General features: G+C 45.0%; 2 protein-coding genes across 3 annotated transcripts in view; both read left to right on the top strand.

Moving 5' to 3' along the window:
• Positions 1–3,167, top strand: part of prickle3 (prickle homolog 3) — a 55,916-nt gene extending 52,749 nt beyond the window's left edge. The window contains 3 exon segments of the mRNA XM_048242271.1: positions 1–169; positions 665–755; positions 757–3,167. The exon segment at positions 1–169 is cut by the window's left edge and continues 209 nt beyond it. Coding sequence (XP_048098228.1) covers positions 1–169; positions 665–755; positions 757–1,195 — 699 coding nt within the window. The 3' untranslated portion in view covers positions 1,196–3,167.
• Positions 3,168–4,637: 1,470 nt separating this feature from the next.
• fam110a (family with sequence similarity 110 member A) lies at positions 4,638–10,147 on the top strand. 2 transcript variants are annotated; one of them, XM_048242273.1, is made up of 3 exons: positions 4,638–4,790; positions 7,260–7,648; positions 7,913–10,147. In XM_048242273.1, the coding sequence occupies exons 2-3, from the start codon at positions 7,352–7,354 to the stop codon at positions 9,335–9,337; spliced, it is 1,722 nt and encodes a 573-aa protein (XP_048098230.1). In that variant the 5' UTR covers positions 4,638–4,790; positions 7,260–7,351; the 3' UTR covers positions 9,338–10,147. The 2 variants fall into 2 exon arrangements, with proteins under 2 accessions (XP_048098230.1, XP_048098229.1); XM_048242272.1 differs by having other exon boundaries at positions 7,260–10,147.
• Positions 10,148–15,201: the final 5,054 nt, after the last annotated feature.

Below are 15,201 nucleotides of genomic sequence, written 5' to 3'. Positions count from 1 at the left end.
CCAATCAGCTGCAGTTATTCTGTGGAGATGGAAGAGGATGAGGAAGAGGAGGAGGTGAGAGGAGAGGGAGAGGAGGAAGAGGATGAGAGGGAGGAAGAGGAGGCCATGGGAGGGTTTGGCAGGAGGCTCCATTTCCATAAGGGAATCCCACCTCACATGGACCTGCTGGGTAAGTGGTCCCCTTTATACCATCTGATTCAACTTGTCTGTCTGTCTCTCTCTTTATCTGTCTCCCTTTCTCACTCTTTATCTATCTATCTCTCTCTCTCTCTCTCTCTCTCTCTCTCTCTCTCTCTCTGAGACATACCAGAAAATACATTCTGTTCATTTCTATAATTCTCACTCATTAGCACTGGCTCACTGTTTGCCTCCTTTATCTCACTTTCTGTATCTCTCCATCCCTCTCTTCCCCTGCCTCTCTCTCTCTCAATTGAATTCAGTTCAGTTAAATTCAATTTGATTAAAAAAACATCAACTTTATTATCATGACTGAAAGTATATTATCACCAAAGCATAAAATATAACTTGTAATGGTAATTAAAAAAATCAAGTTATAAAATAATTAGTTACATGAAGGGAAAACTTCTCCATCTTCTCTGTCTTTCTCCATCTCTCTCCATCTTCCTCACTCTGTTGTTGACCTTGTGCTTTTCTTCCTCCCCAGACGGCTCGTACCACCGCAGCATGCGTAGGGGCACTCATAGCCGCGGGCGCGTACCATCTGAATCCCCCCTCCACCTGGGCACGGAGCGGCGCCCGGGACGCCCCGCCTGACCGCCACCCACTGGATTCGGCTGGAGGGCGCTGGGGCTTAACGGCTCTCTCTGCATCAGGGTCAGAGGTCAGTGGGGCGATGGCTGGCACCTCCATGGAGAGCCCCGACCGGCCGGGCAACCCCCTCACCCTCCAAGCCGCCCACTATCGGCACGAAGACTCCTGCTCCACCTGCTCCTCGTCCTCCGACTCCGAGGAGGAGGGCTACTTCCTCGGCCAACCCATCCCACTACCCCCTCAGCTGCGCCGTACGGGTCAGGGGGAGGGCGGCCAGGGAGGAGGAGAGGAAGAGGAGGAGGGAGCGGAGGAGGAAGAGGGAGCAGTGAAGGAGTGGGGAGGGCTGAGGGGAAGCCTGAGGAGGAGGAGGAGGACTCAAAGCCTTAGCGCCAAAGACAAAGACAAGAACTGCATCCTCTCCTGAGCTGAGCAACTGGCGCTAGTGGTTTCTAGAAGCTTCTACCTCCAGATACACACACACAATACAAATAAACTCTCCAGCCCATCATGCAAATCAGAATAAAATGGTAATTTGTCTTCCTGGGTTCCTGGTTGGCAGAGACAGTGAAATTTGTTTTACAAATCTAAAGAGAACTCTCAGATTTAACAGAGGAGAGATGCTACTGCAGTCACTGTTGGGCATTGACTGAACTTGAAGAATGGACACACATATATGATATACGTACACAAGGCTGTCCATGCACTTCAAAATAAAGGGACACATATGAAGCAGTTAGTTACTCTCTGAGCATCAACTCAGATTATATGCTGTACAGTATATTAAACACACACCTTCAGTGCTTCCACATAAGTCTATGCTTGTCAAGGCACTTTTTTTGCACACAGGATAGAGGGCTTGTGTTACCATGGCGATGGGAGATACATTTTGTCAAGTGAGAATAACTTTGTAGTAACGCTGTCTGAGAATAAGGAACAAACTACTTTTTTATTATTATTTTTTCCTCGTCTGAAGAGCTTCCCTAACAAAACACTCATTCTAAAACAGCACATTTGGGAAAAGCCATTGAATCAAAGAATTACAGTATCTCAAGGTTCTGTTCTTTGTATTACAAGTAGGTATTTAGGTATTGACAGGAGATCTACACCTGACAGAAGACAGAAGAGCTTCAGTAGTTCCACAGGGCAGCCTGATTCACACCCACTCACCAAGGGGACTAAACTGAAGCACTTTTTGATTATCCAAACCATGTTCAACACATGTGACAAAGTATAACTCGAGCAATGCATAACTCCAGACAAGTCCTCATAGAGTCTTGGGGCAGATGAAGTAAGCAGCAGTACTTAGGTGATGATGCCACCTCTTTATCCTGTTTTAAGGTGCTTCATGTCTTTCAGTGCTAGCTTATAATAAAGAGGACCAAATAATAGAAACAGGCCACACATTCTGTTTGGAAAATCCATGTTGTCAGATCTGAGAGCATTTCCTGACACCGACAAGTTCTATGATCAATATCTCCATCTTTCTATGATCAATATCTCCATCTTTCTATGATCAATAGCTCCATCTGTTCCTGTCCTCACATTCACTCTTTCAGCCAGTAACCTTCAAGCACAGAGAAGGATTGACTGCCTTGACCATGGCACCACTCAGCGTTTTGTGTGTGTGAGGCGCGTGGACAGAGTGCAGCAGCCCAGCCCAGCCCAAGTGCATTATACTACTGAGGCGAGGCTCAGGAGATGGCGTGGTGTGTGTATGTGTGATGGGGTGGGGTTGGGGGGGGCTTAGTCCAGGAATGCAGCCCACAGCCTTCTCGAACTCCCGACTGGTGCTCATATTGACCCTTTCAACAAGGTAAACAAAAACAATGCTTGAACATTCTATTTGGGCCCCAATCTACTTCCTCTGCGTTAAGATAACATATGGAATGTTAAAAAGGAAGTCTTGTGGGGCCAACTATGATGCTGATAATGGAACTCTCTTGAAAGGGTCCATAGCAGCAGCACCAGAGGCAGTGTCCAGCTGTTGCATCGGCCCCAGGAGAGGGCGTGAAAATCACCCATGATGCTTTTATGAGCAGTTGTTTTTTAGCGTGTCTGTCTCCATTTTATAGTCTTCCTGAGTGAGAGAGAGAGTGTGTGTGTGTCTGTGTGTGATCAAAAATGTTATGGTGAAAATATGAACTTCATCGTTTTCCGTGTGTGTGCATAGATGAGCTGCGAGTCTCCAGGGGACGACTCCTGGCTCTAAAGCATATTTTTATATACTCTCTTGGGTGCTCTTTGGGCTCTGCTTTTATACGCTTTATATGTGGTCATATTTGTGTTTAGACTTCACAAGAGGATTTTTTTAGGAAATCAAACTTTGTTTTCCAGACATTGTGAGCAAAAAATGAAAAAGTTTATTTCATGTGTGACGTCTGAAGCCAGAGGAAATAAACGACTTGAACACAAACCATTGTGAGTCATTGCTTAACTCATTTGGGTCTTGTTAGAGGACCGCAAAAGAGGAAGTCCTTCACCACAGAACGGAACTGAATTATTTTGCTCCATTGAGATGTCAACACACAGGCAAAGCCATCAGCTATAGTAGATAAACACACACACACACAGCACTATAAATTACACTCCCTTCAGTTTTTAAGAACTTTGTGGAGCTAGATAATTTTTATTTGTGCATGTTTATTCAGGCTAAGAAGTGTTAAGGAAACTTAGTGTTTCTTATTGCTGACATTCTTCTTGGAAAGAAGAAGGTAAAAAGGCCTTTAGATCTTCATAGACCCCCAGACCTCCTAACTTAAACAGAATGATGCTGTAAAAAGGCCTTTGGATCTCAATAGGCTTTAAGAAGTGTAATTTGGACCTCCTTGCTCAAACAGATTGATTCTGTAAAAAGGCAGTAAAAACAGAAGGTGATCTTTAAATAGGTCCAATTGTCAGACACTTGTAATCATATGACCTACTGATCTGCTGAATGGGACTTTGGATGTTTACAAATCCACAAAAACATGTGATATTTGAAACAAGTGAATATATAATATAATATAATTTCCACCTTAGAAGGGTGTAAATTACTTACACCATGGTGGTGTGTGGTATGGCAACTGAAGTTAAAGATACATTCCTTAATGTCATCACTAGGGGGCAGCATTGATGAGACATCTTTTATAAAAGTATATATGTATCCATCCACACTGTAAAGTGCAATGGCACATGGCAGTAAGCATCATATTAACTGTCTAACTCTTGTGTAAGGTGGTAATTTCAAAGAGGAATTAATGGGAATTGTGTGATCAGCTAAGTATTTTAATAAAGGTTTTACAAGCCCATTCATGCATGGCTGCATGCTCCTAAGGTTAGAGATCAAATAACTTATTGTGTCAGTACCGTGGCATGCATATAGAAAACACACACATCTTTGTTATTTACCACATTTATAGTACTGCTGCTATCAGTGTGCCTTGTAATACGTCATCTGTTTTTCTTCTGTGTTTCTGTATAGTCTAAATCCTGCATAGAGCTTTCAATCAGATTAATTTTTTCAAAATACAGTATGTTACACCTGACTGTCAATATTCAATATTCAATCCTTATTTTCAGGGCAACTGGTTCTAATGAGGATAGCTTTTCTTGAGAGATTCCCTTCCTTGACATTGAATGTCATTGCATGTAGCCAGAACAAAAGCCACCCTATGCCTTATGGGCACAGGGCTGGATTTTCACACAGCAAGGTGAGAAAACAGGTCACATGACATTGGAAGCTCCTTACTTCCTGGTGCAGCTCCTTACTTCCTGATGCAGCTCTTCACTTCCTGGGAGCACCTCATTGGTCAGATGGTTGAAAAAGGCGGGAGCAGCACTTCAACAGAGCAGACAGAACAGGTTTGGGCAGTCCACCAGCTCCTCAACTCCAAGACACACTCTCACACACACACTCCTCACATGCTGCGTGTCATGGTGGTTCCCTGTGCTTGTGTCTCTTCGGTGTTTCCCAGGATAGGGGACTACTGAGCCTCAGTCCTCTCTCTGAAGAAAAAATCAGCACAAAGAGTCTCTCTCAGGTAAGTTTGTTACTTTCTTTGTCGCTGTTTGAAACTGGTGTGAGTGAGTGAGTAATCTTGTGTATGATTGCGTCTGTGTGCGAGGACAACTAACCAACGCCTCTCAACAAACAACAACAAAAAAAAGGAAAAAAGAATGTGGCCTTAATGTCTCTAAACAAACAGAAACAAAAAGACAGTGCAGCTTTAATGCCTCTAAAAGTGAAAGAGAGTGCATAGCCTGGCTGGCTTTTCATTTCTGTTTGCCTGATGGCTTTGGTGGCGTGAGTCTTCATGTCCCAGCCTGTAATTATGTTGTGATAACAGTACAATACCTCCAGGCTCCTGCCATGACTTGACAGATTCGATTGGGAGGCTCTAGCATCTGGTGCAAGACAGACATGTCTTTTTAGGCTCACAGCTGCCCACCTTTAGGCTCTGGATTGGGAACTTCATGTGCCCTAGTCACATATGTGAGTGTTTCTGTCTTATTGAGAGAGAGAGAGAGAGAGAGAGAGAGAGAGAGAGAGAGAGAGAGAGAGAGAGAGAGAGAGAGAGAGAGAGAGAGAGAGAGAGAGAGAGAGAGAGAGAGAGAGAGAGAGAGAGAGAGAGAGAGAGAGAGAGAGAGAGAGAGAGAGAGAGAGAGAGAGAGAGAGAGAGAGAGAGAGAGAGAGAGAGAGAGAGAGAGAGCAGAGACAGAGAGACACAAAGTCTTAGTAAGTGATTAAAGTTATGAAAATGAATAACAGAACGAATGAATGTAAATATCTTGAAGGCAAGGAAGAACTCTTTTCCCAGGTCACCACTTCTCGCACAGAGAATGACTGTCTATAACCGCCTGTGAGCTGGATAGTTGTGTTTCTGACACAGACATACACACACACACACACACACACACACACACACTGACACTCAGAGACACACAAGCGCACAAAAAAGAAGGAAAGACAAAAAATGTAATTAATCACTGGAGTGGCACCTGATTAAATGAAAGTCAGGCTGTCAGTTGAAATCTTTGATCCAAAGTCGTGTTACTCAGTTTTACACAGAGAGTGAAACAGAAACAGAAACTCTTGAGTTAAGACTCATCACCCTTCTGATTATTGCTTTTTTAGTCAGTCATTTTATAGTTTTATGTGTGTGTGTGTGTGTAGTTTAGTCAAAGAATTATTTATCTTTATTATTTCATTTCTTCCAAATGGATGTGGTTACTGGGAGTCATTGCTGTTAAGCACATTGGTTTCCCAATGCAGACACATCTCAGACAGCTTATCTGGGCTATTATTGTGTCCCTGTGTTATGCGTTTTGAAATGTTTTTGAGATGCATACTGAAGTACTAGTGTGGGAATGAGCTCTTTACCAGCCAGCAGCTCAGCGTGTGCGGTCATGCTAGGATGTTGTTTGGAGAAACGGTCTGTGGTCACACACACACACACAGGGAGAAAAGGGGAGGATGGTGGTAAACAAGCATATAGCCATCACAATGAGATAGCATCTCCAGAGACACACAAAGGCAACTGAAAGCCCTATTTAGACCCTCAGGGCCACTATTAGTCCCAGACAGGTGTGTGGATGTGAGGGGTGTGTGTGTGTGTGTGTGTGTGTGTGTGTGTGTGTGTGGATGGATGTTAGTGTGTGGGTGTGTGTGTGTGTGTGTGTGTGTGTGTGTGGATGGATGTTAGTGTGTGGGCGTGGGTTGTATTTCTGCTGTTTGTTGTCAGTCAGTCGTGTGCCCATATGAGTGGTATTTTTAGTTAATGGGCAGCTCTTGAACATCTCTATCTGTCTCTGTGCTATGAATGGGATTTTCCCTCCGTCAGCTGGCCCACATGCTTCTCAGTATAGAGACTGGGGTAAATATGTGAGAAGGCACCAAGGAACTGAGTGTATTTTACCACAAAAAAGGTTTGCATATCAAGGATTTCTTTTTTTCTGCTTAAAACATTTGGAGCCTTTTTATATATATATATATATATATATATATATATATATATATATATATATATATATATATATATATATATATGCGCAAGTTTTCTATACAATTGTACACAGCGCAACAGTGCTGCCATGTACAAAATATACCATTCGGAGTGTCTTGATGGTTTCAGCTAAGGCTGTGCAATTAATCGTGATAATGACTTCCAACGATTATGAAAACAACATAATCAAAATATAATGATTATTTTGCTACATTCAGTTTCAGAACAATGCTCTCATTTTGTCATGAGTTGTTGTGTGCATGTATATATATTTTTGTATGTATTTTTTCTGGATTATATATTAAAAATTGTCACATTGTCAAAAAATAAAGTTTTGAAAATGGATGATGGTTCCAAAATCACTGAGTAATCGTGTTTAATAACCATGATCTCAATATTTGTGATAATAATTTTTGCCATAATCGAGCAGCCCTAGTTTCAGCAGAAGTACTTCTGGCTTGGGAGTTGTTCTCATTGCTTACTGTCTGTGTCTGTTTTGTGTAACAGGGCCTGGTTGTCTATCCACCGATGTTGAGATGACCTTATACTGAGTGGGTCCTAGCTTTTCAGTCCTACCACCATTACCATTATATTCGGGCATGTCCTTGGACGCCTTAGGGCACTCTCCGAGGAGGGTGGCAAAGCCTCCTCCACCACCTGTGCCACCGAAGCGCTACCAGGTCAAGGACCTCCAGGATCTCCCCCTGCCCCTCTCCTCTTCACCAGATGCCCGAAAGCAGAGTGCCGTGGAACGCCTAGCCGCCGACAAGGCTAAATATGTCAAGAACCAACCAGGGGCCGTCTCAAAGGCTCAACCAATCAAAGCTTTGCCTGTTATGTGCACTTCCCACAGCTCTGGCCAATCTCAACCCAGTCCTCAGAAGCCCATCCGGAAGGTGGCACCCACCCCTGGGACTCACTCTGGGGGACCCCTGCTGGACATGCAACACCTAACAAACCTGATCAATGGGGTGGATGAGCCTCCATCCCCCCCAGCCTCTCAGACGGCTGCTCAGCCCATACGGAAGGTGGTACCCACCCCTGGGTCTCACTCTGGGGGACCCCAGCTAGACCTGCAGCACCTAACAAACCTGATCAATGGGGTGGATGAGCCTCCATCACCCCCAGCTTCTCAGACGGCTGCTCAGCCCATACGGAAGGTGGCACCCACCCCTGGGACTCACTCTGGGGGACCCCTGCTGGACATGCAGCACCTAACAAACCTGATCAATGGGGTGGATGAGCCACCATCACCCCCAGCCTCTCAGACGGCTGCTCAGCCCATACGGAAGGTGGTACCCACCCCTGGGACTCACTCTGGGGGACCCCAGCTAGACCTGCAGCACCTAACAAACCTGATCAATGGGGTGGATGAGCCTCCATCACCCCCAGCCTCTCAGATGGCTGCTGCCTCATCCTCCTCACAGAGCAGCGAAGGTGGCAGTGGTGGTGGAGATGAGAACTGCGGTGAGACCGCTACGCCCGCCGCTTCTACCCTATGTACAGGGGCAGATAAACTGCCCCCTGACATGTCTACCGCTTCTACCCCCTCAGAGCCGCTATCCCCTGCCTCCTCCTCTCTCTGCAGCCTGCTGAGGGTGGCACCAGACACCACCGGGTCACAGGGGGCTCCCGCCGTGACTGTGCGGAGGGTGGATGTCAAGCCACAGATGGCACAGGTGAGGAAAGGCATGCGGGTCCCCCTGCAGAGCCGCATGCCTGGACAGAGGCAGATGCAGATGCAGATGCAGATGCGAATGCAGAGGCCAATGGCCCACCATGCACAGCCACAGTCGCAGGCACAACTCATGTACTTCCGTAAGGCACAGATGGCCTCCAAAAATGCCCCCTTGGTGCCCACAGCTAGACTATCCCTGAGTAACACTCAAGCAGTGGTAGGGGTCATGGCTGGGGCCACCAACCCCGGCCAACCCTGCTCAACTCTCCAGCTAAACTCCAACGGGTGCCCCTCACCCATGTCTCCGACTGCCCCCATCCCTCCACAGCCAGGTTCAGCTACCTCTCAAAACTCCTCCACCACCCCTCCTGCTCCTCCCCAGTGCACCACGTCCCTTGCTGGCGACAAACCTGCTGGACAGCCCACACGCATTGCCCCAGTGCCACCGCTGCCCTCCCCCCTGAGTCCTTTCCTGCAGGTCGGTGCCAACTCTCCTCTCCCGTCCCCCTGCCCGTCCATCACGCGTCTCTCCTCCACCAGCTCCCGCAAGCGCCCCTCCCTCAGGCGCTCCAAGTCCGACGTGAGCGACTGCTTCTCGCGCGCCGACATCGACCTGGAGCGCTTCTTCAACTACTGTGGCCTGGACCCGGCCGATCTGGATCTGGAGGAGCTGACCCAGGCTGGCTCGGACATCGCCTCCGTCTCCCGCCTCCGCAGCGCCAGCGCACCCGCCTCCGAGTGCTCCCAGGCCCAAGAGAACGAGGACGGTGACGACAACGAAGGCGACACGCCACGTGTCCAGCGCAACCCCTATGACATCTCGGTCATCGAGAGGAACGCCAGGGTGATCAAGTGGCTGTACGGAATGCGTCAAGTGAGGGATACTGCCAGAGTCGCCAACATCTAGCCCAGAAGACCGTCTCACCATGCGCCATGTTCATAGTCAGCCACCATAAACTTCAGCTTCTGTTTCGGACTTCGACCTTTTTGGCCACGTGCCTACAAAAGTCGTGTCATTTTGTCTGCTCAAGACCTCGTCTGTTAAGGTGTAAAATTACATCAAAGGTTTTTATTTTTCACTATTTCTCTTTATACCTTCACCTGAGACCAAACCTCAGCTCTTCTCAAGCATTGCTGTATCTATTGAGCAGTAGATGTGTAAAAACAGGAGATCCACCAGTTATTTATTGTAAAATTGTAGATTAGTGGATAACTGATGTGTTGTTGGAGTGGGGAAGTGAACAGAGACTGTGAATTGCCTTGTGTCTTGTGATGCTACAGCTAGAATGGAAAGTTTGGGGATGTTAGTTAAAAAAATAAACACTACAAGTTGGACCATTACCACTTCTTTAAGTAATACGTTTAGATGCAGTGAACATTGGTGTATGTATGTTTGTAATTGTCTATAGGCCTGTGATTTATAAATCCACATGAGAGTTTGTTGACTCAACTAGGCTACTCTCCTGCTCATTGTTTTAATGTGTGATTTTGGGATGTCATTGTTTTCTCAATCGCAAGGTCTAGTTGGACACGTGTGATGTATTGAGTGTGGTCTATACATTTGTGCAGTCTACGATGATTCCTTCAGACTGGCTATGAGATTTCATGCAGTCTGTAAATAAGTGTTGCATGCTTATGAAATGGCTATCAGGGCCAAACTGAGATAAAGACTTGCCCCTTGAAATAAAGACTTGAAATAAAAGAAACTGATATAAGACTTTGCTTTTCTTTTTTTATTCGTAGTGGTTCTGCTTACCGCAGTTGAGTGCGGGGCATCCTTTTGTCTGTTGAAGATATTTGCTCCTATTGTCACGCTATATTTTTATGACCGATTATATTATTTATCACCGTTAATGAGATGCCGATGAACAAAGTGCACAAATCCATTTTGAAGCTTAGAGTTAAACGGAAGTCATCTTATGAGCGAGCGACTAGACCAAGTGTTAGAGCCAGTTGTGTCAGGTGTGTGTGTGTGTGTGTGTGTCATAGCAGCATACAAGTGCTATGGAATGTAGGTTCACAGTTCAAGTTAAGATAAGAGATCAAAGGATTTTAAGACCATAGTGGAAGCCTGGCTGTTCAGCTTTGAAGCTTTTTGTTCAGCTTTATTGTAAACAGTATACTTTTATGAAGAACAATCCAGGAAGGGGTACAACAAAACACCATTTTATGCCATTTCCCCAATCAATGTGATGCTGGTATTTTAGTCCAAAGATTGATTACTACACTGACCGGATAGGTCAGTAAGAAATACACATGCTCGGAAGACTTTTGTAAGCTATGCAAAAAATCCAAAATAGATTTGAATAAAAAGATAATTATGAAAAGATTACATCTAATTTTTGTAGAATGCAAAGAAGGAGATGCAAATGATCTCAATATAACTGCTAGAAACCAGCTCATTTATATGGTCGCTGTCTCATGTCCTCAGTCTCTCATGCAAAGCGCTGACCTGGTTTACTCAAGAGGACACCACAACAGCAGCTCTGCCCAGCAGCCAGTTCTGAAACAGGTGTGGGTTCTGAAACAGGTGTGGGGTTTTGGATTTGGCCCAAACCTGGCCCAGGCCTGGCCCAGGCCTGGCCCCTGGATCAAGCCAACCTGTGACACGTAATGGTCAGAAGGCTTAGTGGGCAGTCGTGGCCTACTGGTTAGCGCTTCGGACTTGTAAGAGACCAAATTTCCTTCACGGGTCAAAAGAGTATACTTATACATACTTAGTGAGCCAGTATACTCTGGCTGTATCTCAAACCACATATTTGCTTCAGTACACTGCTAGTGTGCACTGAGCACGTACATCCCTAGTGCCCACTTTTCGATGGTTAGTATTGCCCCAAAAAAAAAAAAAAAACACTTAGGTTAAAACACTTACAGGAAATGATGCCTGTTTAGTACGAGTACTCAGTACTGTCCATTGTTCCACACTGAACTTTTTGACCATTATTAGGGCGCCATCCGGGTACTTTTAGTGCACTGAATTTTTGTGTTATCTGCACTATATACTTAAACTAAGTATTTGAAGTGTGCAAGTAGGTGGTTTGAGACAAAGCCTCTGATCAGGATAGTTTCACTTTTAATTTGCCTAGCCATTGTTATCTGCAGGGAGCAAGCTCACTGGCTTGTGTTGGAACGACTGATTAACTAACTGGCCACAGTTAGCCTAAGGCATTCTGGGATGCCACCAGGAGAGGAGGGCTGACTTTGAGCGCATTCCTGCTATGCTGAAAATATCCCTCCCCATCGCAACTCTCTAGCAGAGCCGTATAGAGAGTGTTTGGCCAACTCCGCCATGTTGGATACCAACGTCAGATAACTCTACAGCATAACCCTATGGGGCGAATATGCTATGTTGAAATAAATCGCTTATTTGCACCTTTATAACAGGCGCCCATTCGATTCCCTAGTTGGCCAAACTCTCTCTATGAACGGCTCTGCTCTCCAGCAGTCATGTCTGTCTCCTGGTGGGCAAAACTAAAACTGCACCACTCATTCAGATAGGTATGCAGTCAATAGTTAGATATGTGTAGTGACATTTAGTAAATTAAATTTAGGTAAACTTCATATGCATATGGAAAACATTTCAAGTAATAAAAGACAAACAAACAATATGAAACTGTGAGATAGAACCCCCTTAAAGGAGAAGAATTCCAGTCCGACAGCTGCAGTGCTACACTCTGGGGGCATGATTTTAACAATGTCCCCTTAGTATAGCACTGTAGCTGCCTGGTTGCTCTAGCTGTTAGCTGCAGTAACTCAAACTAGGAAGCACCAACCCGTCAAAATATGCAGTTGGAAAAATGCAGAAGTGTATTTGCAAAGGAAGACCAATACATTGTTTCCTGAATGTTGATGCTGTTTATTGTCAGCTTGTAAAGTTTAGGCGAAGTAGGAAGTAATCTCTGATTACTCTGATCAATGTGATTGGTAAGGCTGGACCAATGATTTCAAAGTGCAATGCAAGTGTTGGAAACGTTTCCCAATTGAGAGTCACCAAACTATTCACTTTGTGAATGAGTTTGGATTTTTCCAGGCTACCACATAGTGCCCTGGACCTTTTGGAAAACTGCCATAACTGATATTACCAGCAGCAGCACATAAAGTAGCCTACCAGCACTAGTACCAGTGTTTCATAAGCATAAGCACTGACAGGACACATGACTTTTCTCTAGCTAGCATCTTTGCTTCCTTCATGTAATGCTATAATTATGACCGCCCGGCGCTGCCGGGCGGTCATATAGGTTTTTTTTTCTTTTTCGCGATGCCCAAATTTCCGTCAATGATTCCGGGACACTGAAAGACCGGGGTACCACGAAAACTTGGTGGGCATGTAACCCACATGGATAGCATGGAACCATCGTTTTTCGTTTTGATCTGTAGCCCCCTGCTGGACTGGACCCCGAAAGGAGGGTAGGGCAGACACAGTTTTCTGTGAATATCTCGAAAACCGTAGGGTTTAGGAGGACCATTTTTTTTTTTGTATGTTGATCTCAAGGGGCCATGTCAGCCCTATTCCATAACCACTCATTTCATGTATAGCGCCACCTAGTTAAACACAAAAAGTAAAAATGAGGTGTTGTAATTGAAGGTGACCTGTGACCTAACATAGTCAAAACTGCACGAAATTGGAAGTGTAGGATCATTATGACACCCTCTGTATGCACGCCAAGTTTTGTGGAATTCCGTTCATGGGGGGCCACACAATAAATTAATTTATGTTACTATACACCAACTGGCCTGTAGGTGGCGGAGACAGTTTTCTGTGAATATCTCGAGAACCGTAGGGCCTAGGAGGTCCACCTTTTTATGTATGTTGGTCTTAAGGGGGCATGTCAGCCCATCCCATTACCACTTATTTCATGTATAAGCGCCACCTAGTTAAAAATTAAAAAGCAAAAATTAGGTGTTTTCATCACAATATCTCTGGCTGACAAGGTCAAAACTGCACGAAATTAAAAGTGTAGGATCATTATGACACCCTCGAATGCATGCCAAGTTTTGTGTACTTTTCGTTCATGGGGGGCCTTACAATAAAATAATTTATGTGTACATTTAGTGGCGATACACCAACAAGGATTCGGGACACTGAAAGACCGGGGTACACAAAACTTGGTGGGCATGTACCCCCACATGGATAGCATGGAACCGTCATTCTTCGTTTTGATCTGTAGCCCCCGCTGGACTGGACCCCCCGAAAGGAGGGTAGGGCAGACACAGTTCTCTGTGAATATCTTGAGAACTGTAGGGCCTAGGATGACCAATTTTTTCCGTATGTTTGCCTCCAGGGGTCATGTTAACCCATTCCATGTGCACACATGTGCATAAACAGATACACACGCACACACATACATTTACAGTAATCATACGTATGACACATACTCACACAGTAGACATATGTACGCATGCATGCACATGCACAAACACACATACGCAGGCAAACACACAAGCACGCACATACACACACACACACACACCCACACACATAAACATAAATTTGGCCTGCGCACACATGCACACAATTCAAGAATTTTTCCCGTCATCTACTCCCTGAATTTTTGGTCATTGATACCCGGGACAGCGAACCACCGGGGTACATGAAATTTGGTGGGTATGTAGCCCCACTAGACTTTTACGGAAAAATTTCATTTCGTCCCCGGGGACCACCACCAACCCCCGTGCTGGGCCCCTGAACAAAAAAAAAAAACAGTTTTTCCTAAATAACTACCTGAACCGTGGCACTGAGGGATGAAGAATCTTTTATGGTATGTTGGTCTCAAGGGCCCACATCAACCTGGCTCATAATCACTCATTTGTGATTTGCACCCCCCCCCGGTAAAAAATGAAAATGCAATATTATTCTGCTTTAATCGCCCCTATCTTCAGTTAAGATGTTCAGAACTGCACCAAATTTTATGTGTATGATTGACCTGGCATTCTCTGGGGGTATGCCAAGTTTCGTAGAATTTCATCCATGGGGGGGTCTAAAAAATTAGGTTATGTGTACATTTAGTGACTGTACACTCATTGGCCTGTAAATGGCGGTGCACACATATACACATGCACACACACAGGCACCCACATACTATCGGGATTATTAGAGCGGCCGATACATAATTACAAATTCAGTAGGATTAAAGAAAGCCAAAATAAATATTCATCATCATCATCATGGCTGCATTTTCAGTATTGGCGAGAAGTAGTCGTTTGTCCACTAGATGGCGCATCGTTGCAGTGAGACGTAATTTTGTTGGAAGTTAAAAGTGGGTTGGAAAAACAATGGGAACAATACAAGGACTGTAATTTACAGCGAACATCTAATAAGGATAGGGGCGATGTTCACATGAAGTGTAATTCCCATTTCTTCTTGAAGCGAAATAAATCTGAGGATGTTTATCGGACATGCTTGGTTTTTACTGCAGGATGCGTTAATCTTGTAATATCAATAAGGACCTAGGTAATGTTACCGTTAAGCGTTGGTTGAGTGATGGAGGCATTTGATTTATTGCATTTGTAGAAAACTATAAATGCGGTTATACCAAGCAAATGTATAGCAGCACTGTTTGTATCTTTCGACTGTCATTTATTGCACGTGCTACAAAATCATTCTGTGCAATGGAAGATTTACCAACGTTACACCCGGTCTGATACAGTTTTGCCTATACATCGTGAGACTGAGGCGCCTGTTTATTTTGTTTTAAGTCGTGCGGGGTGTGAGAGGGAATCGATGTGCTTTGATTACAGCTTGGTAGTTGTAGTCTGTGAAATTAAAAAGCA

The sequence above is a fragment of the Alosa alosa genome, chromosome 4, assembly GCF_017589495.1.
Source record: "Alosa alosa isolate M-15738 ecotype Scorff River chromosome 4, AALO_Geno_1.1, whole genome shotgun sequence".
In the NCBI taxonomy this organism is placed as follows: domain Eukaryota; kingdom Metazoa; phylum Chordata; class Actinopteri; order Clupeiformes; family Clupeidae; genus Alosa; species Alosa alosa.
The sequence above is the reverse complement of the archived record's forward strand: the minus strand, read 5'-3'. Positions and strand labels throughout refer to the sequence as shown.